Source organism: Rhinolophus hipposideros, assembly GCF_964194185.1.
Source record: "Rhinolophus hipposideros genome assembly, chromosome: 12".
Classification (NCBI taxonomy): Eukaryota; Metazoa; Chordata; class Mammalia; order Chiroptera; family Rhinolophidae; genus Rhinolophus; species Rhinolophus hipposideros.
This window is the reverse complement of record NC_138058.1, coordinates 24,326,710-24,351,033: the sequence shown is the minus strand read 5'-3', so window position 1 is coordinate 24,351,033 and position 24,324 is coordinate 24,326,710. Positions and strand designations below refer to the sequence as shown.

Here is a 24,324-nt window from a genome sequence, read left to right as displayed (position 1 = left end):
CTTTTTTTACCTTTTATTTATTTTAAATGTGTTTTTCCAGGACCCATCAGCTCCGAGTCAAGTAGTGGTACCTCGGGTTTCGACTGTAATCCACGAGTTCTGAAACGTTCAGAAACAGCCGACAGCGAGGCCTCAGGATCTTGCACTCAGCGGAAGCCATGTGACATGTTCGACTTCTGAGTTGTGTTCGAAAACCGAAGCATTTACTTTCGGGTTTACAGCGTTCATAAACCAAAATGTGCGTCAATGGAGACGTTCAAAAACCAAGGTACCATTGTAGTTGTTTCAATTTAGTTGTGGAGGGCACAGCTCACTGGCCCATGCAGGAATCGAACCGGCAACCTTGGTTATGAGCACCGTGCTCTAACCAACTGAGCTAACCAGCTGCCCCAGGCTTATGAGTCTTGTTAGGTGTGCCTCAACCCTAAGGCATCTCCCTTGGTCTGTAATTCCCAATATTTACGGACTGGTAGAGGAAATCCAGTAAGGAAAGGAGAAAGATAGGAGACAGTGAAGTTCGAGAGGCAGCTTAAGTTGGTCTGGGACCCCAGGTGACTCAGCCTAGGGCTTAGGAGCTTGTGTGAGGGGCAGCAGGTGAGTAGGATACAGGGGATTACTTTCTCACGTACCATAGCATCTCCCTTCCATTTTGAGCTGTCTTGGGGTTGCACCAGACCGGGACAATTGCATCCACTTTGGGCCACTGCATGGGCGTCCCAGGCCAACCCGGATGGCGGGCAGCAGAGCCTGAGGCAGGAGGTGTGGAGGAAGGAGGCCCACTGCCATTCTTGGTATGGTTCTCTTTCCAGGAGCCGAGCTGCATCTGGCCTCACTCTGGGCAGCTTATAAGGCCTGGTGTGAGTTTTGTTTATGAGAGTGCAGCATAAAAGGAACAAATCCACCAGCACTGGGGCTGTTGCCACTGAAGGCCTTTTGCATACATTTTTCAAATGATAATTCACTCTACCCAATCTCTTCCCCCACCCCCAAAGCCGATTTATTGAAAAAACCACCTTATATGGCAATATGGCTAACACACCGTCAGCTGGCCTTTTTAGGGACTCTGTTTAAAGAAGATCCGCCTCTGGGGTTTTATATTGCTCTGGTATTTATGCCAAAGACACACCAGCCCTCAGACACTGGGAGAAGGACCTCTCATACATTCGGTGAGTACCTGCAGCTTCTGCCAGCTCTTCCTTCCCGGGGCTGCCTGGCCCCCTGGGTGCAGGAGCGCCTCCAGATTGGCCTGGCTTCCATGACGCTGGCCCAGGTCACACAACAAGGCTCTGGGTGTGCAGTGGTGCCTGCAAGCACGCTGCCGCCTGCCAGTACCAGGCGTTTCTGGCCACGGAGCCTTTGGGAGCAGGGGCAGCCTGGATCAGTGCTCCCTGCACCCCTCACTGGGTGGGGGTGGGAAATAACACCCGTGGTGTCTACTCCCCCTGCTCACTAGGAGCAGTGCCCATCCACACTCTCCTGTGCTCTGTCAGGGCTCCGAATGTCTGTCAGGCTGTTCTAAGGGAGCGGATGCTTTTTAGAAAGCCGGCTTCTTCTCAGGGTCTTTGTATCCAAGCCAACGATGGTCTCAGTGTCTGCGAGATGTCTCTGTTGGGAATAAGAGTGTATTTTCTTCAGTCCCCTGTGGGTCTTCCTGTCCTGTGGTTTGTGCTGGGCTGAGATGAACAGATAATTTTCTCAGCCCTTGAAGGCTTCAGGGTCAACTGGGGAGGTGGAAAGTCAGGAGTTGGGTAGGGATGAGTGTTCTGTGGCATCAAGCAGTTTTAGGCCTGGAAGGAATATAGGAACCATTTAAGTCATTCTCTGATGGGGATACTGAGGCCTACAGAAGTTAAGTGACTTGTCCGAAACTCACACCCTGCCAATGCCATTGTTCCCCTCAGGCCTTCATATCTCTTTATGGCTGAGGCAGGCTGGTGTAGTGCTGCAGGCATTGGAGGCAGGCTACCATTTGGTTACCAAAGTTACTGAGTGACCTCAATTTGCTCTCCTGTACAATGGGAGTAATAGTAACACTACTTGGCAATGCTGTTGTGAGGATTAAATGAGATAGTACATGTATAAAGTGCTTGGTTTAGCGCAATCAGGGCCTGGCCCTGAGTGCTCAAAATTTAAGAATCACCTGGAGGGCTTGTTCAAACACAGTCTGTCCTACACCCCACCCAGATTCTGATTCAGGAGACTGGGGTGGGGCCTGCTAATTTGCATTCCTAATAACCTCCCAGGTGATGTTTAATTCTGCAGGTCTGAGACTGCACGTTGAATAGGGAGGCTTTAACTAAGCACTTGCTTTTATTATTTGAATGGGTTTAGACTTTGAGGTTATCCCTTGGGCTGAAAATTGTGCTTCCTGTGACAGAGATGAATGGGTGCTGGAGAAACTTCAATGGGCAGAGAGATTCTACATGCCAAGCCTGGGAAACCAAGATAGGCATTATGACATCCTGACCTTGAGGAGCAATTTCTTTTTTCCTTCCCTTTGTTCATGCCACCAATATTTATTGAGCTCTTACTATCTGCGAACACTGTCCTGGCTCCATAGGGACAGTGTAGAGGCTTCTGAAATCATTGGGAAAAGCAGAGAAACATATGAGAACCAAGGAATAAATAAATGTATGAAAAGGCTCCAGGAGGAGCCCCTCACCCAAGAGTTATCAGGGAAGTCTTCCTGGAGGAAACGGTACCCAAGCTAGGTCCTTCAGTTGGGCGATCCCAGTAGTAAGGAAGCATGGCCTTTGAGACTCGTTAAGTGGCTTACTCTACTGAATTTAGACTTCAAGGCAGGAAATAGGGAGAGCTAAGTTCAGAGGGGCGAACAGGGCTGGATTATTAGGGCCTTATGTACTACGCTAAAGGATTGGGCAATGCGGTACTACAGAAGGGTGACAAAAGAGATCTGCCTTTTGAAGGGACTGCTCTGGCAGCTGTGAGGAGAGTGCACTGGAACAGGGTGAGAGTGCAGTGGTACCGAGTTGGTCATGCAGGGTGGCATGGAGATAGAATTAAGACACCCTGGGGTTGGTTGGCAAGGAGGCAGGAAGAGTCAGGGTGTTAGGCATAGGCTCCAGGGTGAGTGGTGCAGTTCTCTGAGGGGCCATTCCAGGTTAGAGGGTGGTGATGTGGAGAACAGTCCTGGAGGTAGAATTGAGCTGCCAGAGGGCGTGGGGCTAGAGGCGCAGCAGGCAGCTGGCTCTGCACATCTGGAGCCCAGGAGAGGGGTCTGGACACAGCTGGGGGAGTAAATGAGAGCCCCAGGTAGAAGCCGGCAGAAAAGGTCCAAAAGGCAGAATCCTAAGGATCAGAAATATCACTAATTAGGAATCATTTTAAATTTAATTAACATACATCAGGCAAGTCCAGATACCCTGAGGTTAATTAGAGGTGCTACTAGAATTTTCCACTGAAAGAATGTTTTTCGTGAAATGATTTCTCTCTGCCAGGCTCTTTGATCATATGAATATATGTGTGTGTGCAGATTATAATAGGCAGCTGCTTATATGTCATTGAAGCCCTCACCCCCAGTATTTCCCCAACTGTTATTTGAAGCCTCACCATCAAGGCTTTCCTTTTAGGACTTAAACTTCCCGCTTATTTCCAAACTGTCTTTGGGAACTGGCATAAATTCAACCTTCAGTAATCATTCATATGTGAAATGGATCATTCAACTGCTTCCAATATGACAGACTTCATCCTAGGAGCAAGTTCTGATGGAAAAGAGTAAGAGAGATAATAAGAATTATTACTTTTGCAGTCTTTTGAAACAGGGATGGGCAAACTTTTGATGTAGAGGGCCAGATAATAAATATTTTAGGCTTTGTGAGCCTAAAGGTCTCTGTTGCAACAACTCAAATCTGCCACTGTTGTAATAGCAGCCATAGACAGTTTGTGAACAAATGATGGGCATGGCTGTGTTCCAATAAAACTTTATTTGTAGACACTGAAATTTGAATTTCCTGTAATTTGGGGGGGTCATGGAATATTTTTCTTGGGCTTTTCGGCAACCATTTTAAAATGTCAAAAGCCTTCCTAGCTCGTGGACCACACGCACAAAAACAGGCCTTAGTTTACCAATCCTGATTGACAATTTACAAAGCACTTTCATTTCCATTGTTTTATTTGCTCCATCACCCCCGGGAGATAGATGTTATGGTTTCCATTTCATAGTTGAGGAAACTGAAGGCCAGAGAAGGAGGCATGGGCCTGAGCCATGGGAAGAGTCTGCCGATTGGGAGGAGAAGCGCAAAGAAAGGAGAAGTGGAGGGAAGTCTGAGGCCAAACCTTCAGAGTGACCGGGAGGGGCGTTAATGCCTCTGTCCTCATAGTTGCTTGGGGGCCGGCCCGGAAGATAAGTGAGTGAGCAAATTCTTTGCACTCATTATTGTCTTTGGTTTTGGGCCACCTTTGGGGGTGGGGTGAACTGTGTTTCTAACTTTGTGAACTCCTCAATGAAGCCCAGATGTAGTGCGTGCTGACAGAGCCAGAACATGCCACTCAGCTTTCTGTGAGTGCAAAGCGGTTGTGACCCCTGGAAACCACAGTGATTTTGGCTGTGGCTCAGCGGACACACTCAAGTCTAGCCACAAGTTACCAGCAAGCAGCTGAGGCGGGTGTAGTATTTCTCTCGGCAGAGACATTCCAGGAGAGTCTGGCTCCGTGCTCGGTGACACCCGTCTTCCGGAGGCAGCTTGGGGCCCCGCGGAGGCTCCACTCCCGGCCAGCGGCCCTGACCCCGCCTGCAGCTCCCTCGCTGCTCATTTGGTTCTGCCTTCAAGAAAGCAGATTTAAATCCACCCAGAGTGCTGCAGAATGGCGTTGTTGACAGTTTTAAGTCGCTTTGTGGCTTGTCCCTGGGAAACAAGTCCAATACTCTCTTTCGGTGTGTGGGAAACACAGGGGGTGACAAAAGGGCTCACTGAAAAGCCAGACAGGCTTGAGCTATAAATCACATGAGAGAGAGATGCTGAGGGGACCCTAGAAGGAGATAATCAGAGAGGTGTGGCTTTGCCTCTTAGCTACCCTCTAGCCTCCAAGGTTGCTTTCCTCTCAAGGTGGGCCTCTTGCTAGAACCGGGAAGCATAACTGTTTGCTGAACAGCTTGTGATGAGAAAACTGTCTCTGTGTGGTTCTAACTCGGCCCGTGCAACATGACCAAGCTGTCATGAGACTGGACTGTGGAGACCTGGGACTACTAGGGCCAGTGCAGACCACGTCTGGGAAGGGGACCACTCCGGCGGTGGGATTGCCACAACATATATTGTGCACCTACTACGTGCTAAACCGTGAGACAGGGCAGGAGTTATAAACAAATCTAGATGTAATCATGGGGTAGGAGGGATTCAGAAGCTCAGAGAGAGAAAAGAACATAGACCCTTTTGTTTGAGGGCTTTTGCTGCCAACAGCTCTAGAGAGACCGAGAGGCAGAAGCAAAAACACCAAACATGGAGACGTTATGACAGGGGTGGTGACGAAGGGACAAGCTCAGGCTTTGGAACCTGTCCTGGGCTGATGCCAGCCCCGCCTCTTCCTGGCTAAGAGACCTCAGGCTAAGTTTTTTTCACTTCTCTGAGACTTGGTTTTTAAATCTGTAATATGGAAAGAAAAATATCTTCCCTTAGGGCTTTTGTGAGGATTAAGTAGATAATATATGTGAAGGGCCCCCAATTTTTTAAAATTAAAATTACTTTTTTTTTTTTTAACCAAAACTGGAACATGGAATATAGTCACCTAACAAAGCAGCTGTGCCTTTGCTCTCTCCATTGTATGGACCTTTCTGGCAATTAGGTTATAAACCAGTTTGTGTATTATTCAACTACTTTCTCAATATTGAAGTTGTTTCTGATTTTGGTTATTTTAAACAAAGCTGTGATAAACTAGCTCTTGGCCAAATCTTTGCATTCACCCGAGTGTTTTCCAAGGATAAATCCCTACAAGTGCCTTTATCGAATCAAAAGATATATACATTATATACAAAAGATATAAATATATACATTTTAAGGCATTTGAATAGTATTTTCAAATTCCCCTTCCAAGACGTAGTACAATTTGACACATCAGCAGTGACTGCAAGCCCCCTTTTTTCCAGGAAAGGTGACCCCAAGAACCGGACACGGTACTCCAGCCGGAGGTGGGGTTAGCTTTTATCTTGGCCACAGCACAATGCCAACTGCCAATAAGCCCCCAGGTCTTGCTCTCGGATGCTGAACAAAGCTTTCACGGTTTGGTTAGTTAGACTCATATACAGAACCTCATATTTATCCTATTAAATTTAATATGATTGGAGTCAGCTTATTTTCTCTGCTTTTTGAGATCTTCTTGGGTTTTGGTTCTTCCATCCAACATATTTAATATTACTCTCTCCCTGGGTCTGTTTTATCTGGAAATTTGATCAGCATATGCTCTATATTTTCATCCAACTCATTAAATTGTCACATGAGACAAAAACCAAGAGTAGAGCCCTGAGGCATATTGCTATCTCCAGGTTGACCCATCACTTATCACCTTTCAGTGACAGTAATTCAGGCAGCTACAAATATGCCTAATTGATTTATTGTTCAGCCCCCATGGCTTTATCAATAGGGACATCACAGGAGACCTTGTCAGATGCCAAGATCAACCTAAGCTCACTGTCTCCCACCTTCTCCTGCCCAGTGGTTCTGAGAGAAAAGGGAGGACTCTTACTCTGACAACATTTGCTCTTGGTAAATGACCAGGTCTAAGAAAGCACTGCTTTTTAATAATGCCTCTGGAAACCTACTTAACTTACATTTCAAGATTATCTGAGGTTTTAGAGATTTGCCTTTTTTCTCTGTTGGACATCGAACATTTGCCCATCTCCTGGCTTCTAGCATCTCTCTCCTTCTCCATTCTTCCAATATGGTGGGAGACTGAGGATCTTCTCTGCAATCCAGACCCAGAGCAGCTGGGTGCTTTCCTTCAATCTCCACTTAACCTCAAATCTTGATTTCCTCTTACCAATATTTGTTCTCTCTGTTCTGAATACCTTTCTCCTTGACAGCCATTGATGCATTCACTCATTCATTTTGATAACAAACATTTAAAGAGCCCATTCTGTGCCGGATATTGTATTACCGTGTTTCCCCGAAAATAAGACCTAGCTGGACAATCAGCTCTAATGTGTTTTTTGGAGCAAAAATTAATATAAGACTCAGTCTTTATTATATGATACCTGGTCTTATATTATAGTAAAATAAGACCGGGTCTTATATTCATTTCTGCTCCAAAAGACGCATTAAAGCTGATAGTCCGGCTAGGTCTTATTTTTGGTGAAACAGGGTAGGTACACTGAAGAATCACCGGGGAATCAAACAGACCCAGCTCCTGCCTTTACAGAGCTATGAATGAGCCGGGATATGCAGGGTTGATCACTGCTGGGGCAAATTCAAGGTGCTGTGGGAAGAAGAAGTGGGGTCACTAACTAAGACAAGTGGCCAGAGATTCCTCGTGAGAATGCAGTGTCAACACAGAGACCTGGCAGGTGATCGGAGTTAAGAGCAGCAAACAGGGGAGGGGATGAGCGTTCCAGACCCTAAAGGTCCAGAAGGGAGAGGAAGTGACACAGTTCAGAGAATGGAGAGAAACTCCACAGAGCCCGAGTGAGAAGGCCAAGAGGAGGCTGGATGAGACTGGAGACGCAGGCAGGGACCAGGCCGTGTTGGGCCCTGTTAGAGGCCAATTTCGAGAGCTAGGACTTGATTTCTATGGCCACAGAGGGTCACGAGGATCAACAGAGACAGAAGCAGGGCTGGCTCCAGAAATCCCAGTGAGCCTCTCCCCTAGTGTGCCCTCTGCTTCGAACACAACAGAGAAGGACTTTCTAGACATCACATTTTGTTAATAAGCTTCCGCTCGGTCTCTCCTTTCTGACCTTGTGTTCACAGGCCTGTGACTCTGTCTCCTCTTTGCTTTGATCATCATCTTCCCTGTCCATCTTCAGCCTGAGGGCACTGAGGGGCCAAGGTCATGTGTTTCCAGAATACCCATCTCCTTCCCCTCTGTGCTTGCACAGTCTGAATGAAGCTTGGGTGGGGCCTTCTCCACTGCCACGACCTGCTCTTTCCATGCCTCCTGCCTCTTTTTCTGTGGACTCCTGGAAGCTGACCTTCCCAACCCCTCAGCTAGGACCTTTCCCACCTCCATCCCCCCTGACCCATCCAGGCCTTTCCAGGCCTTTCACACGAGGTGTGTGAGGCAATCAGCTCACCGGTCTCCTGACTGTTTGCTGCGTCTCCTTTATCATGCAGTACCAAAAATGTCTCAGAAGTTGTCTTTTAACTTCCCCAAAGAAAGAAAACCTGCAATAGATGTTGGAAAAACCAACTCCCTCATCACTTTGCAGCCGTCCCAATTCAGATATCAGTGATGGAAGAGGGACTTCTCGGGTTTCTCCATCTGAAGTGGCAGGGGCCGTGTGTCCCACCGGCAGTCCCTTGCTTTGCTCTCCTCTCAGGCTGCACCTTCCCCCTCAAGGTGCTTCTACCTTTAGGATTGTATGTGTCCCCTGTAACTACTGCAGCTTTTTTCCTTAATGCTATCTTATATTGATTTTAATGATAAACTATTAGAGAACACAGTCTCCTTGTAAACACTTAAAACATTACAGCTATAAACCAGCACCTCCTCTTCCCACCTCCAGAGGTAATCACTATATATCTTAGACTTTCTTCCAGACCATTTTGCTATGTATTCATATCTACAAATAGCAAATTATGGAAAATACACCATATTGGTTTTCTTTTGTTGTTTTAGAAAGAACTCACATACGTGGTTTTATGCTATACATTCTGTTCTGCAACAACGTGCTTTGTTGACTCAGTAGAACCATTTAGAAATCTAGTTAGTCCATATAGATGGGCCTGGCTCTTCTCTTAACTTCAGTAAATATCCTATAATTTGGACCTTGGGGTAGTTCCAAATTGTGTGTTTGTGTGTTTCTCTAGTTAAAGAGGTCCAGTTTTCCCACACCTTTACCAACACCTATTATGAAATTTTGAATCTTAATACTATGATGGGTGAAAATGGTCTTATTTCATTTGCACTTCCCTGGTGACCAGTGAGGTTGTTCATCTTTTCATGTAGTCATTGGGTATTTGGGCTTCCTTTTCCGTCAACTATCTATTCACAGTCTTTGTTTTTCTTTTGGGCTGTTTCCTTCTCATTGATTTGTAAGAGTTCTTTATACATAATAAATAAAAGGCTTTTGTTATGTATTCTGAACATTTTATCAACACCTTTCTAATCTTCAAGTTGTTTTAGAGATTCTAAAAGCTCTGTAGCCACTTCAGGTCTTTAAGAGGCAGGTGGAATAGTTTGTTCCAACTGCCATAACCATGTATCACAGACTGGGTGGCTTAAAAAGAGAAATTTATTTTTTCTCAGTTCTGGAGGTTAGAAGTCCAAGATGAAGGTGTTGGCAGCGTTGATTTCTGCCGAGGCTCTCTCCTTGGCTTGTTGATAGCTCCCCACTTGCTGCGTTTTCATATGCTCTTCCGTTTGGGCATGTCTGGTCCCAATTTCCTCTTCTTATGGAGACACCCATCCTATTGGATTAGTCGTATTGGACACCAGTCATATTGCATTCAAACGCCTTATCTCCAAATACAGTCACACTCTGAGGTAGTAGAGGTTAAGACATCAACATATGAATTTGGGGGGTACACAATTCAGCCCATAACAGCAGGGTAGAGGGAAGAGGCCCAGTTGCCAGAGACTGGGAGGCCAGGTGCACGCGTTCCTCCTGGCTGGGCCCTGGCTACAGGTGGGGGCAGGCCCCAAAGTCAAGAAGACCGTCTCCAACCTGATTTTGACAAGTGGCTGACTAGTTCCTTTCTTCCCCAACCCCCAAGGTGCTCCAGCCCCAGGTTCACTCAGCCACACTCACCATGTGTGAAGACGAGACCACTGCGCTTGTGTGTGACAATGGCTCTGGCCTGTGCAAGGCAGGATTCGCAGGGGATGATGCTCCTCGAGCTGTTTTCCCATCCATCGTGGGCCGTCCTCGCCACCAGGTGTGTGCTCATCGGGACACAAGGCTTTGAGCCACTTGGAGTACGCACTGCATTGCAGAGACTATGCAGAGCTGTGGGTGGGGGGAAGAATGGGGGTATGAGTGAGTGAGTGTGTGTGTGTGTGTACACGCACGCGTTGGGGGTAGGGTTCTCTCTTCTGATTAACTAATAGAGGAAGGCTTTCAATAGAAATATCCAGAACCAAAATCATCCATCAGGCACACAATGACGGTATCATGTCTGGCTTAAATCTTTGGGGTTGCTAGGTTTGGAAGAAACCTGTTAAAAATATATGCAATTAAGCAAGCCCCTTGCCTTTAAGAAATTTATACTCCATGAAGATATACCCACAACTCACTTGAGATCACAGTCTGGAATAGAGGCAAAATATTTTACCCAGCAAGCACAAAGGAGGGAGAGATTAAATGTGAATGGAGGAACTAGGGAAGGGGAAGACTGTAGAAAAAGGAATAACTGAGGCTAAGGAGTATCTCAGCATGTGCAGAGAACTGTACAACCTGAAGGTATAGTATGAGCGTAGGGTATTTGAGGAGGACAAGTACGAGTAGTGTGTGTGTGCGTGTGTGTGTGTGTGTGTGTGTGAGCGTGTGTTATGAAGTAAGGGGAGGAAGTGTATGGATGGTCCCTGTTCTATCTAAGAAAATGATACTATCTTAGGAGAGAGAAGAAAGACAAGCCCACAAGAAAGCCTCCACCTTCTCTCCCCATCACCTTCTCATTCACTGGCATCTGCTTTACCCTCGTCTCCTGCTGTTCTGCTTCCTGGAGAAGAAGGACATTTTTCCTCTTTTCCTCTTTCTTCAGAGGCCCTCTGATGCCTGAGTCCCTCTGCTGCAAGCCCTCAGCCAATTCACATCTCTCTTCATTTGCTTTGCAGGGTGTAATGGTGGGAATGGGCCAGAAAGACAGCTACGTGGGAGACGAGGCTCAAAGCAAGCGTGGGATCCTGACTCTCAAATACCCCATTGAACACGGCATCATCACCAACTGGGACGACATGGAGAAGGTATGAGTGGACTCCCCTTGAACGTGCTCATTTTACTAATAATACGTCATCATGACCATTGTGCCCAGTCAACTCTTTCTCTAAAATGTTTCTTACGTCCTTTTTTCCTTCCTGTCCATCCCCTGGCTATTCTCCAACCAAGAATTCCAACGTCTCTCACTGGACACTGCAGTGGCTTCCTTGATTTGTCTCCTGCCTCAGTCACGCAATTAAATTTACCTGCTGCAAAGCACATCTCTCTAAAAACAGCTCAGGTCATGTCACTCAACCTCCTCGGGAATCTTCCTGAGGTTAGTGGCTCCTCACTAACCAACAGTAGTGCCGAACTCCCGGTCTGGCATACGAGGACCTGACCTTGCCTAATTCCCAGCATCATCCTTTCACAAGCTTTCACTCTAAGCCAGTGCTTATCCCTTCTTTCAAATGCTACTGCCTCTGGAGAGGCAAATAGCTTCTCTTCTTTTTATTTTCCCTGTCATGACCTCAGATAATGCATTGCTGCTGTATTATTATGACGATTTTCTAATGAAAATTTTAAGTAGGAATTTATAGGGGTTTTTGGAAGCTTGTTTTTGTGTGAGAAAATGTGGGAGGGAGCAATTTTTAAATGGTAGCGTGTGATCAACAAAATCATGTGTGCAAAATGCTAATACAGCCTTCTAAATATTCTTTTGATAAATTCTTCAGACAGTTGGCTGAGAGTTCTTGTTTCTGCAGTGAATGCCTTTTGACATGTTATAGAGGGCTTATTGAGCAGTCCGCCCTTGGGAATAAAGGATGTTGGTTCAAAATCTGTAATCCACTATACTTTTCTCTGCCTCCTAGATTGGGTCACTCTGGGTGTGAGATCAACAGATAAAGGGCAATAGCTTTCATTTCACACAATGTAATGGTTAAGAGCACAGACATTGGAGTCAGTGAGAGGGAGATCTTGTTGCAAATCCTTCCCTCCAAGCTTCAGTTTCCTCATTTGTGGAGATAAAAAAACTTTCTTCATTAGGTTGCTTTGGAGATTGAATTAAGTAAATATTTAGTGTAATTCCAAGGCATGGAACATACTTAATGCTCAATAAATGGTACAGAGTACTTGTATATATCTAACAATATCTAATTCGAAAATATAACAGACAAAAACATTTTATTCACAGCAGTAACAATACGAACTCTTTTTTAAAAACCCTGAAAATATGTCTTGTGACTTAAGAGAAAAGCTGAATAAGATAAAGCTGTCAAATCTTCTCAAATTAATTTATGGGCTCTTTGCCATTCCAATAAAAATCTCACAATTTTTAAACTGTATACATTTAAGGAGTACAATTTGATGATTTGATACCCATATACATTGTGTAGCAATCACTATATTCAAGCTAATTAACATACCTGTCACCTCACATAGTTACTCAATTTTTTCTTGTGAGAACACTTAGGATTTCCTTTCTTAGCAAATTTCAAGTATATAATACAGTACTGTTATCTATAGTCCCCATGCTATACATTAAATCTCCAGAATTTATTTATCTTGCATAACTGAGACTTGGATTCCCTTGACCAAAATCTCCTCATTTTTCCCTCTGCCCACTTCCTGGTAACTACCATTCTATTCTCCACTTCTGTGAGTTTGACTTAAAAAACAAAAAAAAGTCACAATTTTTAATTATGCAAGATAATTAAAAGTGTAGTTGGAGAAAAAATAAGGCTAAATGTATGAGAACAAAATGAATAAGAAAAACTATGAGAAGAGACTTTCCATATCCAAATATTAAAATATAATATAGAGGGGCGGCCAGATGGCTCAGTTGGTTAGAGCACGAGCTCTGAACAACAGGGTTGCCAGTTTAATTGCCACATGCGCCAGTGAGCTGCGCCCTCCACAACTACCGTGTTTCCCCGAAAATCAGACCAGGTCTTACACTGTATTTCCCTGAAAATAAGACCTGGTCTTATATTAATTTTTGCTCCAAAAGATGCATTAGAGCTGATGGTCCTGCTAGGTCTTATTTTCGGGGAAACACAGTATTCATCAAATTTCTGGTGAAAGAAGTCATTGAGAAAAAAATAACAAATGTGATTTCTTAAAAATCCTAACTTCTAGCATGTGAAAAATAAAACCAAATTTAAAATGCAAGCAACAAATTGCAAAATATATTCATAACAAGGGCAATGAAGGATTAATATAAACAGCTAGTGCAAATTGATTATTAAAAATATGGTCTCAGGTGGCCAGTTAACTCAGTTGGATAGAGCGTGGTACTAGTAATAACACCAAAGTTGCCAGTCCGATACCTGCATAGGCAGGCCACTGTGAGCTGTGCCCTCCTTAAAAAAAAGAAAAAAAAAATACAGTCTCCATGAGACAAATAAAGCCTATGAACAGATAATCTGCCAAATAGAAATTATTAAACTCATTTGAAACAGAAATACTCAAAGTAAAACAACTAGGTACTATTTCTATCTATCCAATTATTTCATATTTTAAGAGCAAGAACACATATGAAGGTTAAGATAAGATGGGCACTTTATTATTCTGGAGTAAAGAGTAATTTAACCTCTTTGTTGGTAATAAAAGTCAAAAAGTCTTCCAATTACCATACTCTTTAGCCCAGTAATTGCACTGTTAAAATTCTTTTTTTTGGCGAATATTTTGAAAAGAAAAAAAATGTAATATGCACAAAGATAACGATCACAGGATTATTTGAAAACAAAAATTGAAGATACCAAGAATAGTAATGTGATTAAATACATGATAGTATCTGATGAAATGATGTGTAAGCCTTACACACAGATGTTTGTTCAGCTGGTTAAAGATAAATATTTACTATAAAAAGGAAATTATGTTGTATTAACTGAAAAGTAGCAGGAAGCAATGAACATAAAAATATAATAGTATAATAATAAATAAAAGTATATGAAATAAATGAATGCTAATAGTGATACATTTGAAAATACATCAAGATGAAAGACTGGAAAGAAGAAAAAAAGCCAAATATTAACTGTTTATTATTAGGTGATAGAAATATGGAAGATTTTTATTCCTCTTAAAAACATTTTTTCAAATTTTAACATTATCCATATCTTTCATTTTTAAAGTACTTTATAAAAACTCCAAAAAATGAAGTAAGATGAAATGCAGCTGCTTGGGCCCAACACCCAACGGTTCTGAGTCGTGGGTCTGGGGACCTGTGTCTCCTGTAACAACCCAGGTGGTGCTGCTAGAAGGTATCTGACGCCCACATTTGAAGAAAGACTAACATTACTTATTCAGACTGATTGCCATCTCCTGTGACACTTTCACAGTCCAGAGCCCTGGCTTTTGCCAATTGCTCCGCCTCAGATGGCCTTCCCGGCCTCTGATGACCTTCCTTTGCCTCCAGAGCCCACCTATATCCCCCAGGAAATGAGAGCTGCAGCTACCTAGTGCTTCACTTAAAATGTGAATGTGTCTTTGTGTTTTGTCTTTTTGTCTGTCTTTCTCCCCTCCAGACTTTGAAACTAAGGTCTAGGTGCCATGTCTAGTTTATGTCTGCCCTTTTCACATTTAGCACCATCCTAGCACAAAGCCGGGGGCCTGTAAATATATGGGTACAGTGGAATCAAATGATCCTGTGCCCCACCTCTGAGGAGATGAAAGCCCTAGGTCCCTGGTACTCTTTGCTGAATCCCTCTGAAATAAAAAATGAAAAACTCCTGTGTTGTGGTCCTGGCTCACTGAAGAGGGAACTGGACACAGAGGGAAGAAATAACTTCCTCTGAAACAGTGGCTCTCCACTGAGGCGATTTTGCCTCCCTGAGAGCATTTGGCAAAGTCGGGAGACATTTTCACTTGTCACACAGCTAGAGGGGTGCTCCTGGCATCTGGTGGGTGAAGGGCAGGGATGCTGCTAAACATCCTACAAGGCACAGGCCAGAACCCCTGCAACGAAGACTTATCCGACCTAAAATGTCAAAGTGCTGAGGTTGAGAAGCCTTGCTCTAACGCATCAACCTGTTCAATAAGAAACAGTGGAAGTTCAAGCTTATCTGTCAGGTTCCCAGCAGGAGACAGTATATGTACTCAGCTGGGGTTGGGGAATTAATTTAAGGAAGAACTACTTACAGAGGTGTGAGCAGAGTTAGGGAACCAGAAAGAACAGAGGGTAGGTCTTACACCACTAGGCTGGGGGGTGGGGGACACAATGTCACTAGAACTCGGTGAGAGCTGGAGCCCTGGGAGAGGGGCCACCCAATAGGACTGTGCTATAGAGGGCTACCATTGCCGGGAGAAACACCCTGACCTCTCTCCCTCCTCCCATTCTTCAACTTTTTTTTTTTCCATTCTTCAACTTTTTGCTGGTATCTTTCATCAGCAAAACATACGTGTAGTCAGAAGCCAAAAAGCAAGGAACATACAAAGCAGAGGTGAGGAGGGAGAAGGATAGAGAGAAAGGAAGATTGGAGGGAAATAATCAATACACTGAGTATAATGGCCCCAGGCCTGAGTCCTGTCTGGGGCTCTTTTGAGAAGGGATATAATAACTTCTAAAGGTCCATCAGAAATTTCCAGGGCTGACAGTTCTCTCCAGATCCAGCCCATCCTGAGAACATTGAGCCATACTCCCCCAGCGTGCACATGTCAACTGGAATTTTCCAGCCCACTGGGAGTCTGCTGGACTCATCTGACTTTTCTTCCAAACAGATCTGGCACCACTCCTTCTACAATGAGCTGCGGGTAGCACCTGAGGAGCACCCCACCCTGCTCACGGAGGCCCCCCTAAATCCCAAGGCCAACAGGGAGAAGATGACCCAGGTAAGAGGCCAGGCAGACTTGCACTGGCATGAGAATGCAACACGGATGGCCAAAGCCTCTCTCCCATTCATGCATTACTGCAACAGAATTTTTTTGAGAACCTACTATGTGCGTAGTCCATGCCAAACCCTTGGTAGGTGGGAGTAGGGTAATAGGCATAGTTCCTGCCCTTAATAAGATTACAAGCCATTCTTTGGGCCAAGAGATGCTTTGATTTCTGCCAGACGGTCTTTAATTCTGTATTGCCCTTTCAGATCATGTTTGAAACTTTTAATGTCCCTGCCATGTACGTTGCCATTCAAGCTGTGCTCTCCCTCTATGCTTCTGGTCGCACAACAGGTGAGTAACCCTGCTGTAATCCATGCCCTTTCTGATTTCAGGGGGAGGAGGGGGAAGCTGGGCTCCTGTAGAGGTTCCTGTTCAGAAGAATCAAAGGGACAGCCAAAGTCCAGGGAAAACCTTGCATAGGGATAACAGAAGGAAAGCCCGTGCAGAGGCGAGTCTGCCCAGTATAGCTGGAAAGAGTTCGCATAAACAAACCATGATTAGTGTATCCAGCAAGCGCCATTTCCCTCATAGTGGCCAGACCGGGAGCTTACACACACTTCCCAACAATGCTGGAATGTTTCTGCTCATGAAGCAGCAACAGCAGAACCTGTGATGGTGGATATGAAAGTATGTGGCCTTGGTATAGAAAAGTGATCAGGGAAATAGAGAGACCTTCAAAATAAAGTCATTTTTAATAGAGGCTTGACAACTTCCATGAATATTGTTCAAACATTTAGTCATGTATTCATTGATTTGTCCATCCCTTCATTAATTTGATATTTTCCATTACTGTCTACCACGTGCCAACCATTGTACCAGGCCATGAGCACACACTGACAAACAAGACCGCTGCCGCTATTATGGAGCTAACAGTCTAGTGGGGGAGAGACAAAAGTGAAAGGTATTTCACTGACGGTGAATAAGAACAGTAATAGGGAAGTACAGGGTGTGTACTGTTTTATGTCCCGTGCTTTGCACTTGATTTTATGTTGTAAACATCATGTTTAATGGCCACATGGTAGTCATTATATGATAGTTCCATAATTTGTTTATTTATTTTACCATTTGTCTATTGCAGGATCTTTAGGTTTTCTCCAATTTTTCTTTTTTGTTATAAAATATACTATGATCAGCATTCTTGTACGAGAGTAAACTGGTGGTCCCCGGATGTTTATTTTACATCTGGCCCTTACTGAACCATCTTTTTAGCTCCAATCATTTCTCAGTTGATTCTCTTGGGTCTTCTAGGTATATAAACCACATCATCTGCAAATAATGACAATTCTGTCTCCTTTTGACAATAACACCTCTTATCTCCATTTTGTGCCTTACTGCATTGGCCAGAACTCTCAGGACGATATTAAATAATAATAATAAAATAACAACCTCGTGGTGTTTCCCCATCAATTATGATGTGGCTGTAGGATTGAGAGAGATTTCTTATCATGCTGAGGAAGCTTATTTCTATTCATGGTTTCCTAAAACTTTCATCAGTAGAGAATGTTAATTTTTTCAAATTGCTTGGTTTTGATCGTCCCTTTCAGATTAAACATTCCAATTGCATGTGCATATGTGTTAATTTGATGCATGAAAGATGTGCAAATTATCCAGTCTCACTTAAAGAACGTGCCGTCTAGATGCAAATTGACAAATGTGCGTTATCGTGAAAAATGTTTCAAGGAATACAAGAAGAGGAGACATTTTACTCACTTTCCAGAAGACTGCAGTATCATTTGGGAGAATAAATTGATGTAAACAAAAAATATGATTGATTATTGCATGGTGGGTGAATTTTCTCAGCTGCGAAAGGAAAATAAGATAGTTGGAGATATCGGTAACGGGTCCCAGACGAGACAGATGAAAGACCAGAAAGGTTTTCCTAGGTCCTATCCCCTCTGTCCACAGGCATCGTCCTGGATTCCGGGGACGGCGTCACCCACAACGTCCCCATCTATGAGGGCTATGCCCTGCCCCACGCCATCATGCGCCTTGACCTGGCTGGCCGTGACCTCACAGACTACCTCATGAAGATCCTCACAGAGAGAGGCTATTCCTTTGTGACCACAGGTATCCAGCCCCTTTCCTGATTCAGAGTGCTGCTCACGACCAAATCTTATCTAGGACCAGAAGTTCTTAGGAATGATGAGGAGTCGTGGCTCTGTGTACTCAAACTCTCTTAGGATAGACAGGGAAGCCCTCGGCTGGGGCCGGGCCTCCAGACAAAACCAGATAGTCAAGGTCGTCTTATTTAAGAAAGAAGTTTCCCAACCGAAATGCCCCGGGATGGGGGACAGGCCTAGGCCTACTTCTCCTACACGGTGCTCAGCTGAGCCCTCCAGACGTGCCCTTTCACAGCACCCCTCCCTCCCCAGGAACCTGCCCCACCGCTGTCCATGAACACACCCCATCAGAGCTAGTTTTGAACAGCCCTGAATGGTAGTAATGCGTGATGCATTTCTCTACCTGGGGGCATTTATGGTATGGCTAAGGGGGAGGTGTCATGCCTCAGTGGGCACCCTGGGCAAGAGGGGCTTTGGGATAGAGGCTGTCCTAGACTCCATAAGATCACACATACAAGCCTCCATCTAGACAAGAAATGTGTCCTGCAGGGCCCTCAGGAAGGTCTGCAGCATTGTCAGAGCAGAGTGAAAACAGCAAGGAGAAAAGTCCATGCAACATTTTGCTTTGAACTCCCCCTTCCCACTGAGTACCTATTTTCTGTCCTTCTACTCCTTCCAGCCGAGCGAGAAATTGTGAGAGACATCAAGGAGAAGCTGTGCTATGTGGCCCTGGATTTTGAGAATGAGATGGCCACAGCAGCCTCCTCTTCCTCCCTGGAGAAGAGCTATGAGCTGCCTGATGGGCAGGTGATCACCATTGGCAATGAGCGCTTCCGCTGCCCCGAGACCCTCTTCCAGCCTTCCTTCATTGGTGAGGCGCTGCCCCCAGCCCCTGCCAGCTGGGAGGGCACGGTGCAGGGGTGGGTAAGAGATGGAAAGACAAACACCAGGGGTCACACAAACTTTGTTTTTTGTGTATACATAGGCCATATTTTTCCAGGAAGAGCCAAAAATACATAAACAATACAAGTAGATAAAATCTAATTTTAAATAACAGGGTGAGGAAATCAAGACAAAGGAAAAGCAGGAGAGGCAATATAATAAGAAACTAAGAATGAGTTTAATAAACAAAATACTTCTTGGATCACTCAACATTTAGGTCATGGGGCTGAAATTTGTAGCAATAAACAGGATGGGTTTGGGGGTCAGACCTGGTTTTAAGTCTTGACTCTACCTTTTCAAGCCCTGTTACCTTGGACATGTTACCTTCTTCAAATCTCAGTTTTCTTATCTATAAAGTGGAAATAATGATAGTACCTACCAGATAGGGTTGTGACAGGATTAAATAAGAGAATAGTACAAGGACAACTACTTTCTTGAGAAGCGTGTAAGAAAAGATGGGCCTATAAGCAAATGTTGATACACAGTGCAGCAGTAAATAGCAAACTAGACAGTGTGTTACAGGCCTAAGAAATCGTGAAAGCCTTCTTTGAGAAGGTAAATATTTGAGCAGGACCTTGAAGAATGAATATCATTTTATGGTATCCGGGGATGGAAGCACTGCAGAGTGGGGAATGGCATAGAAGGCAGATGGAATTGTATATGTAAAGGCATGGAGGTGTGAAAGGTCACGTTCTATTTGGGATATGAAAAGAATTCTGTGTGTGTGTGTATGTGTGTGTGTGTGTGTGTGTGTGTGTGTTTGTCATGTGTGCACACAGGGGAACTGGGGGAGAATGGCTGGACTACACAAAGAACATAGGGGTTAATCATATCAGCTGTGGAAATCCCCTGAAAGCTTTTAGGCAGCAGAGTAGCAAGGTCAGGTTTGTATTTTAGGAAGATTCTTCTATCTACTGTGTGAAATTATACCACATGGACAAAAGACTAGAGGTGAGAGAGGCAGGTAGGTGGGTATGAACTGGTTTGGCACACAGGAAGATCTTGGTGCCACGCTAAGGGAGCTAAATGTCAACCTGCAGGGAATGGGGGGCTGCTGAAGATGACACTGGGTATGTGCACACGAGGGAGGAGTCTGTAGCAATAAAAGAGAAGGAAGTACTGACCCGTGCTATGACATGCATGATGCTTGCAAACGTGCGAAGTGAAAGGAGCCAGACACAAAAGGCCACATAATGTATGGCTCCATTTATATGAAATGCCCAGAATAGGCAAAGCTAGAGACAGAAAGTAGATTAGTGGTTGCCTAGAGCTGGAGAAGGGGGAAAAGAGGAGTATCTGCTAATGGGCCTGGGGTTTCTGTTGGAGGGTGTTAAAAATGTTCTAAAATTACATTGTGGCAATGTTCACAACTCTGTGAACATACTAGAAACTAACCTGTACTCTTTAAAGAGGTACTCTTCATGGCATGTGAATTATATCTCAAGTAAGTTGTGAGAATAGATGAAAGTGTTCCTTCAGAAATATACCTCAGGCAACAATGTGAAAGATCAATCAGAACAGGGGGCAATGAAAGGCAGGGCAATAACCTGTTAGAGGGTCTGATCTTGAAAACCATTTGGGAGGTGATTAAGGGTCTGCAACACCAGAAGGGTCACCTGAGGAGCTGGGGGTGCTGGTGTTCATGAGTGATAGATGTTGACGAAATACTATGCTCTCCCCTAGGCATGGAGTCTGCCGGAATTCATGAAACAACCTACAATTCCATCATGAAGTGTGACATTGACATCCGCAAGGACTTATACGCCAACAACGTCCTCTCCGGGGGCACCACCATGTACCCTGGCATTGCTGATAGGATGCAGAAGGAGATCACAGCCCTGGCCCCCAGCACCATGAAGATCAAGGTGGGTGTTGACCCAGTTCCTTCATCCTGTCCTTTGTACTGTGAGCTACCAGATGCTCAGTCACTCTGCCAGGCCTGGAGCTCAGAGGTCTCTTGGGTTCCGCTCTTCCTGGTACAGGCCAGATTTCATCCTGGGAGAATTGTGTTCCTTGGGCACTGATGAACTGGAAACACGTTTAGCATGGGTTCTCAGACATAATCACATGATGTCATGTGACAAGGGGGTGAAAAATTTTGAGGAGGAAACCAGGAAGAGGGAAATAGAGGTGAAGAAAAGAAGGAAGCAACACGACAGCATCTCTAAACTTTAAAAAGGACTTGCGTGTTACCCCCGAGGAGGATGAAAATTTCAAAGAGGAAGTTTGGCCATGGGACGGGCTGCTGGTTTGAACTGACAGGGGCATCCGTGATTCCTAGACAGCCTGTTGTCCCAGCTCAGCTACAGCCCTCCCCACACTGCGTCTCTCCAGGGCTTCTCACCTTGTAGCCTTGGTGGAATGGGAGCTCACTTGTCTTACTGCTTCTCCCCAGCCTCTGGTCCCCAAGCTATCAATAATAGGAACTTGCAGGCACTTTGCTGCTAGCAGGTATAGAAAAAGAGCTGGGAATAGAATGGAGATAACAAATAGGTTGAAAGTTACAAAGTCTCACAATCAAGTTGGTCCCTGGGAAGGAGGCCTGATCTGAGGAAGTATATTCTCTGTGTCAGTATTCTAAGAACCCTCTTCACAAAAGAAGGCTTCCCCAGGCCACCCCCCGGCTAGAGGGTGCTCAGCACAGGGAAGCAAAGCTTTCCCCAGAAAACAAATGAGAACGTGTCAGTTCTTATCTGCACCCAGAGCCACTGGAGCAGCCTCACTTACTGAGGCCTGCCTCCCGGGGGCATCGCGCCAGGCCTGGAACGGGGACTTTATACCAGGACCAGGTGTCAGGACACCACACCTAGCCTCACGCCCAGATTCTGGTTCATCAGGTCCGAGGAAGTCTCATCACCTACACTGATAAATGAACACCAGTGGTTTAATGCATATCCCTATTTGTGAGCCTCTGCCTGAGTTTAACATCACGTACCAGCCTTCAGGGTTTAGGGTGTAATTAGTAGACGTGATCAAAGAAAGGGTAACTTAAGTAAGACGAGAAGAGAGGAAAGGGCCCTCCAGGCAATAGAGCGAGCAAAGGTGTCCAAGGGTGTGTGTTTGTGTGTGTGTGTGTATGTGTATGTGTGTGTACAAGCACCTGAGACAAAGTGAGCAGCACGATTTGTGTAGAGGAATTGGGGGAGATGAGGGAAGAGATGTGGAGTTGGGGTGGGACTGAGACTGAGGACCTTCAGCCCAAGACAAGCCAGAGTTTTCTCACAACTAGACCCGCCCAGCCATAAAATCTGTTCCTTTTCAGTGCCTCTGCCAGTCCCTGAGGTGTCTGTCCAAAGAGTGATGGGGTAACTTTTGTCAGCCTGAATAAGATACCTTCTAAAGACCCTTCTTATTCTGCAATTCCATGAGCTCTGTAAATTAGGACATATGTAGTGAGGTTCTAAGGAGACAAAAAACTAGTTTCTAGTTTGTTTTAGCACTGAAATCTTAGACCCTTCAGAAACTGGGAAATTAGTTGAAGAATCACAATCCTTCTAGACCCATTTTTAGGTGGAGTTCAAAGTTGTTTGACAGGACAACCAATTTCTAAAGGCTACGCTAAGGACTCCCAGTGGCAAGAATGAACAATGTCTGTGTGAATTTGAGAACTTCTCAGATACAAGTGGCTGTTCACAGATAATGCTCAAGACAGGGTCTGAGTAGCCTGGCTCAGACTCAGAAATGGAGGAGGCCCAGCCTGAGCTGCCCATGCAGCCAAACTCCAGGCAAGACCCAAACTGCTCTCTCCCTGTAGATGTTTGTGCTGTTCAGCTACTGCTGAGCACCAAGCAGCTGTGGAATCTCAGGGCACATAACAAGGAGCGGTCATCGCTCATGTATCTGCAGGCCAGCTAGGCCTGATCCAGGTCAGGTCTGGTCCACATGGCTCATTAGGGGACCCGGGCTAAAGGCCCAGCAGCTCCTCAAGGGAGCTCTTCTCAGGAAGATGGCAGAGGCACAAGAGAACAGGCCCAACTGCATGCCTGAAGCACATTGCAAGCTCCTATGTGGGTCATGTCTGCTACCATTTCGTTGGCCTGGCCCTAAGTGACAGGGTGGAACAGTACACTCTTCCTACGGAGGGGGACAGGGTAGAGGGGGAGTGAAGATTTGAGCAATAATTCAATCTACCACAAGGTTTGCCCTGTTCCTTTCTGAACGTGGAGGCTGTCGTTTCCAGCCCAGCCCGGCAGTGTGACGGGTGGTGCCTGGACCCCACCTCCATGCCCTTGGGGACTGATCATGCTTCATTCACCACCTTTACTCTTTCCAGATTATTGCTCCCCCAGAGCGGAAGTACTCAGTCTGGATCGGAGGCTCCATCCTGGCCTCTCTCTCTACCTTCCAGCAGATGTGGATCAGCAAGCCGGAGTATGACGAGGCAGGGCCCTCCATTGTCCACAGGAAGTGCTTCTAAAGTCAGAACACATTCTCTGGGGATCTCCTTGAGACTGCTCTGTTACCAATCATGAAACATTAAAACCTGCAAGCCTTACTTCTCTGGGTGGGGCTCTTTTTTTCCCCTCTGGGCTGTGTCTCACAGTGTGAAGGGTTTTTCACATCTTCTTTCTAACCCACACATGACCTTGTGAAATAAGTACCATTATTACCTCCACATGACAGATGAGGAAATTGAGGCTCAGAGAACTTAAGCATTTTTTGAAGAGAACCCGGAACGGAGATTAAAATCCAAGTGTAGCTGACTCTAAAGCTAGTACTCCTACTATATTACCTTGCTTCCTTTCCCTTGAACATGAGTAAGAATGGGGGCTAGATGACTCTTGGGGAGGGGGTTTAGGAAACAGCACTTTCAGAGATATTAGTCTCTGTACTCAAAGGTGATGCACAGAGAACACGAACAGAAGGAGAAACACAGGCTTATAGGATGCATGGTTCAATACAGTGTTATTTGAACTTAGGTGAAGGAGGGGCACAGTGGGCTTAAAATCTCTATGAGGTCCTTTGTCATTGAGGATTGGGTTGTATTTTACCCCCAGACGAATGAAACCACCAGGAAAAATATTTTTACTGCCCGCTCGGCTACTCCTCTCTCTCTCTCTCTCTCTCTCTCTCTCTCTCTCTTTCTCTCTCTCTGTCATTTGTTACTCATCCCTGCCCGTGGTCAGTTTTGTTTAATTTCACAGTATTTACTGAATAGTTGGCATCTATACTGGGTAAGGCCACATTGATTCATGTACTCCACATAGGTGACTCCCACCCATCGGGACTCCCTGCATAAAGTGGGAGACACACACATACACACATGGCTATGATATAAGGTGAAACAGAAGCACCCACAAAGGACTATGGGAAAATAGGGGGTAATGATAACAGCTAACACTGATTGAGTGCTTACAATATGTTAGGCGCTAGGTGAAGAGTCCTCATCACAGCCCTATGAAATAGTATCAAATACTACAA

At 45.1% G+C, this 24,324-nt stretch overlaps 1 protein-coding gene across 3 annotated transcripts; it reads left to right on the top strand.

Annotated features, from left to right (window-relative positions):
* The first annotated feature begins 40 nt into the window (after positions 1-40).
* On the top strand, positions 41-23,397 carry ACTG2 (actin gamma 2, smooth muscle). Of its 3 annotated transcripts, none has more exons than XM_081069515.1 (9): positions 41-268; positions 9,882-10,043; positions 10,942-11,070; positions 15,743-15,853; positions 16,108-16,192; positions 17,807-17,968; positions 18,641-18,832; positions 20,587-20,768; positions 23,177-23,397. In XM_081069515.1, the coding sequence occupies exons 2-9, from the start codon at positions 9,918-9,920 to the stop codon at positions 23,318-23,320; spliced, it is 1,131 nt and encodes a 376-aa protein (XP_080925641.1). In that variant the 5' UTR covers positions 41-268; positions 9,882-9,917; the 3' UTR covers positions 23,321-23,397. The 3 variants fall into 3 exon arrangements, with proteins under 3 accessions (XP_080925641.1, XP_080925640.1, XP_080925642.1); XM_081069514.1 differs by lacking the exon at positions 41-268 and adding an exon at positions 889-1,166; XM_081069516.1 differs by lacking the exon at positions 41-268 and having other exon boundaries at positions 9,820-10,083.
* Positions 23,398-24,324: the final 927 nt, after the last annotated feature.

Bases quoted from the DNA above. Each gene is read 5' to 3' on its own strand.
- ACTG2 (XM_081069516.1), top strand. From the start codon at position 9,955: ATGGCTCTGGCCTGTGCAAGGCAGGATTCGCAGGGGATGATGCTCCTC. The intron at 11,071-15,742 runs GTATGAGTGGAC...TCTTCCAAACAG, and splicing joins ACTGGGACGACATGGAGAAG to ATCTGGCACCACTCCTTCTA. The intron at 17,969-18,640 runs GTATCCAGCCCC...TACTCCTTCCAG, and splicing joins CTATTCCTTTGTGACCACAG to CCGAGCGAGAAATTGTGAGA.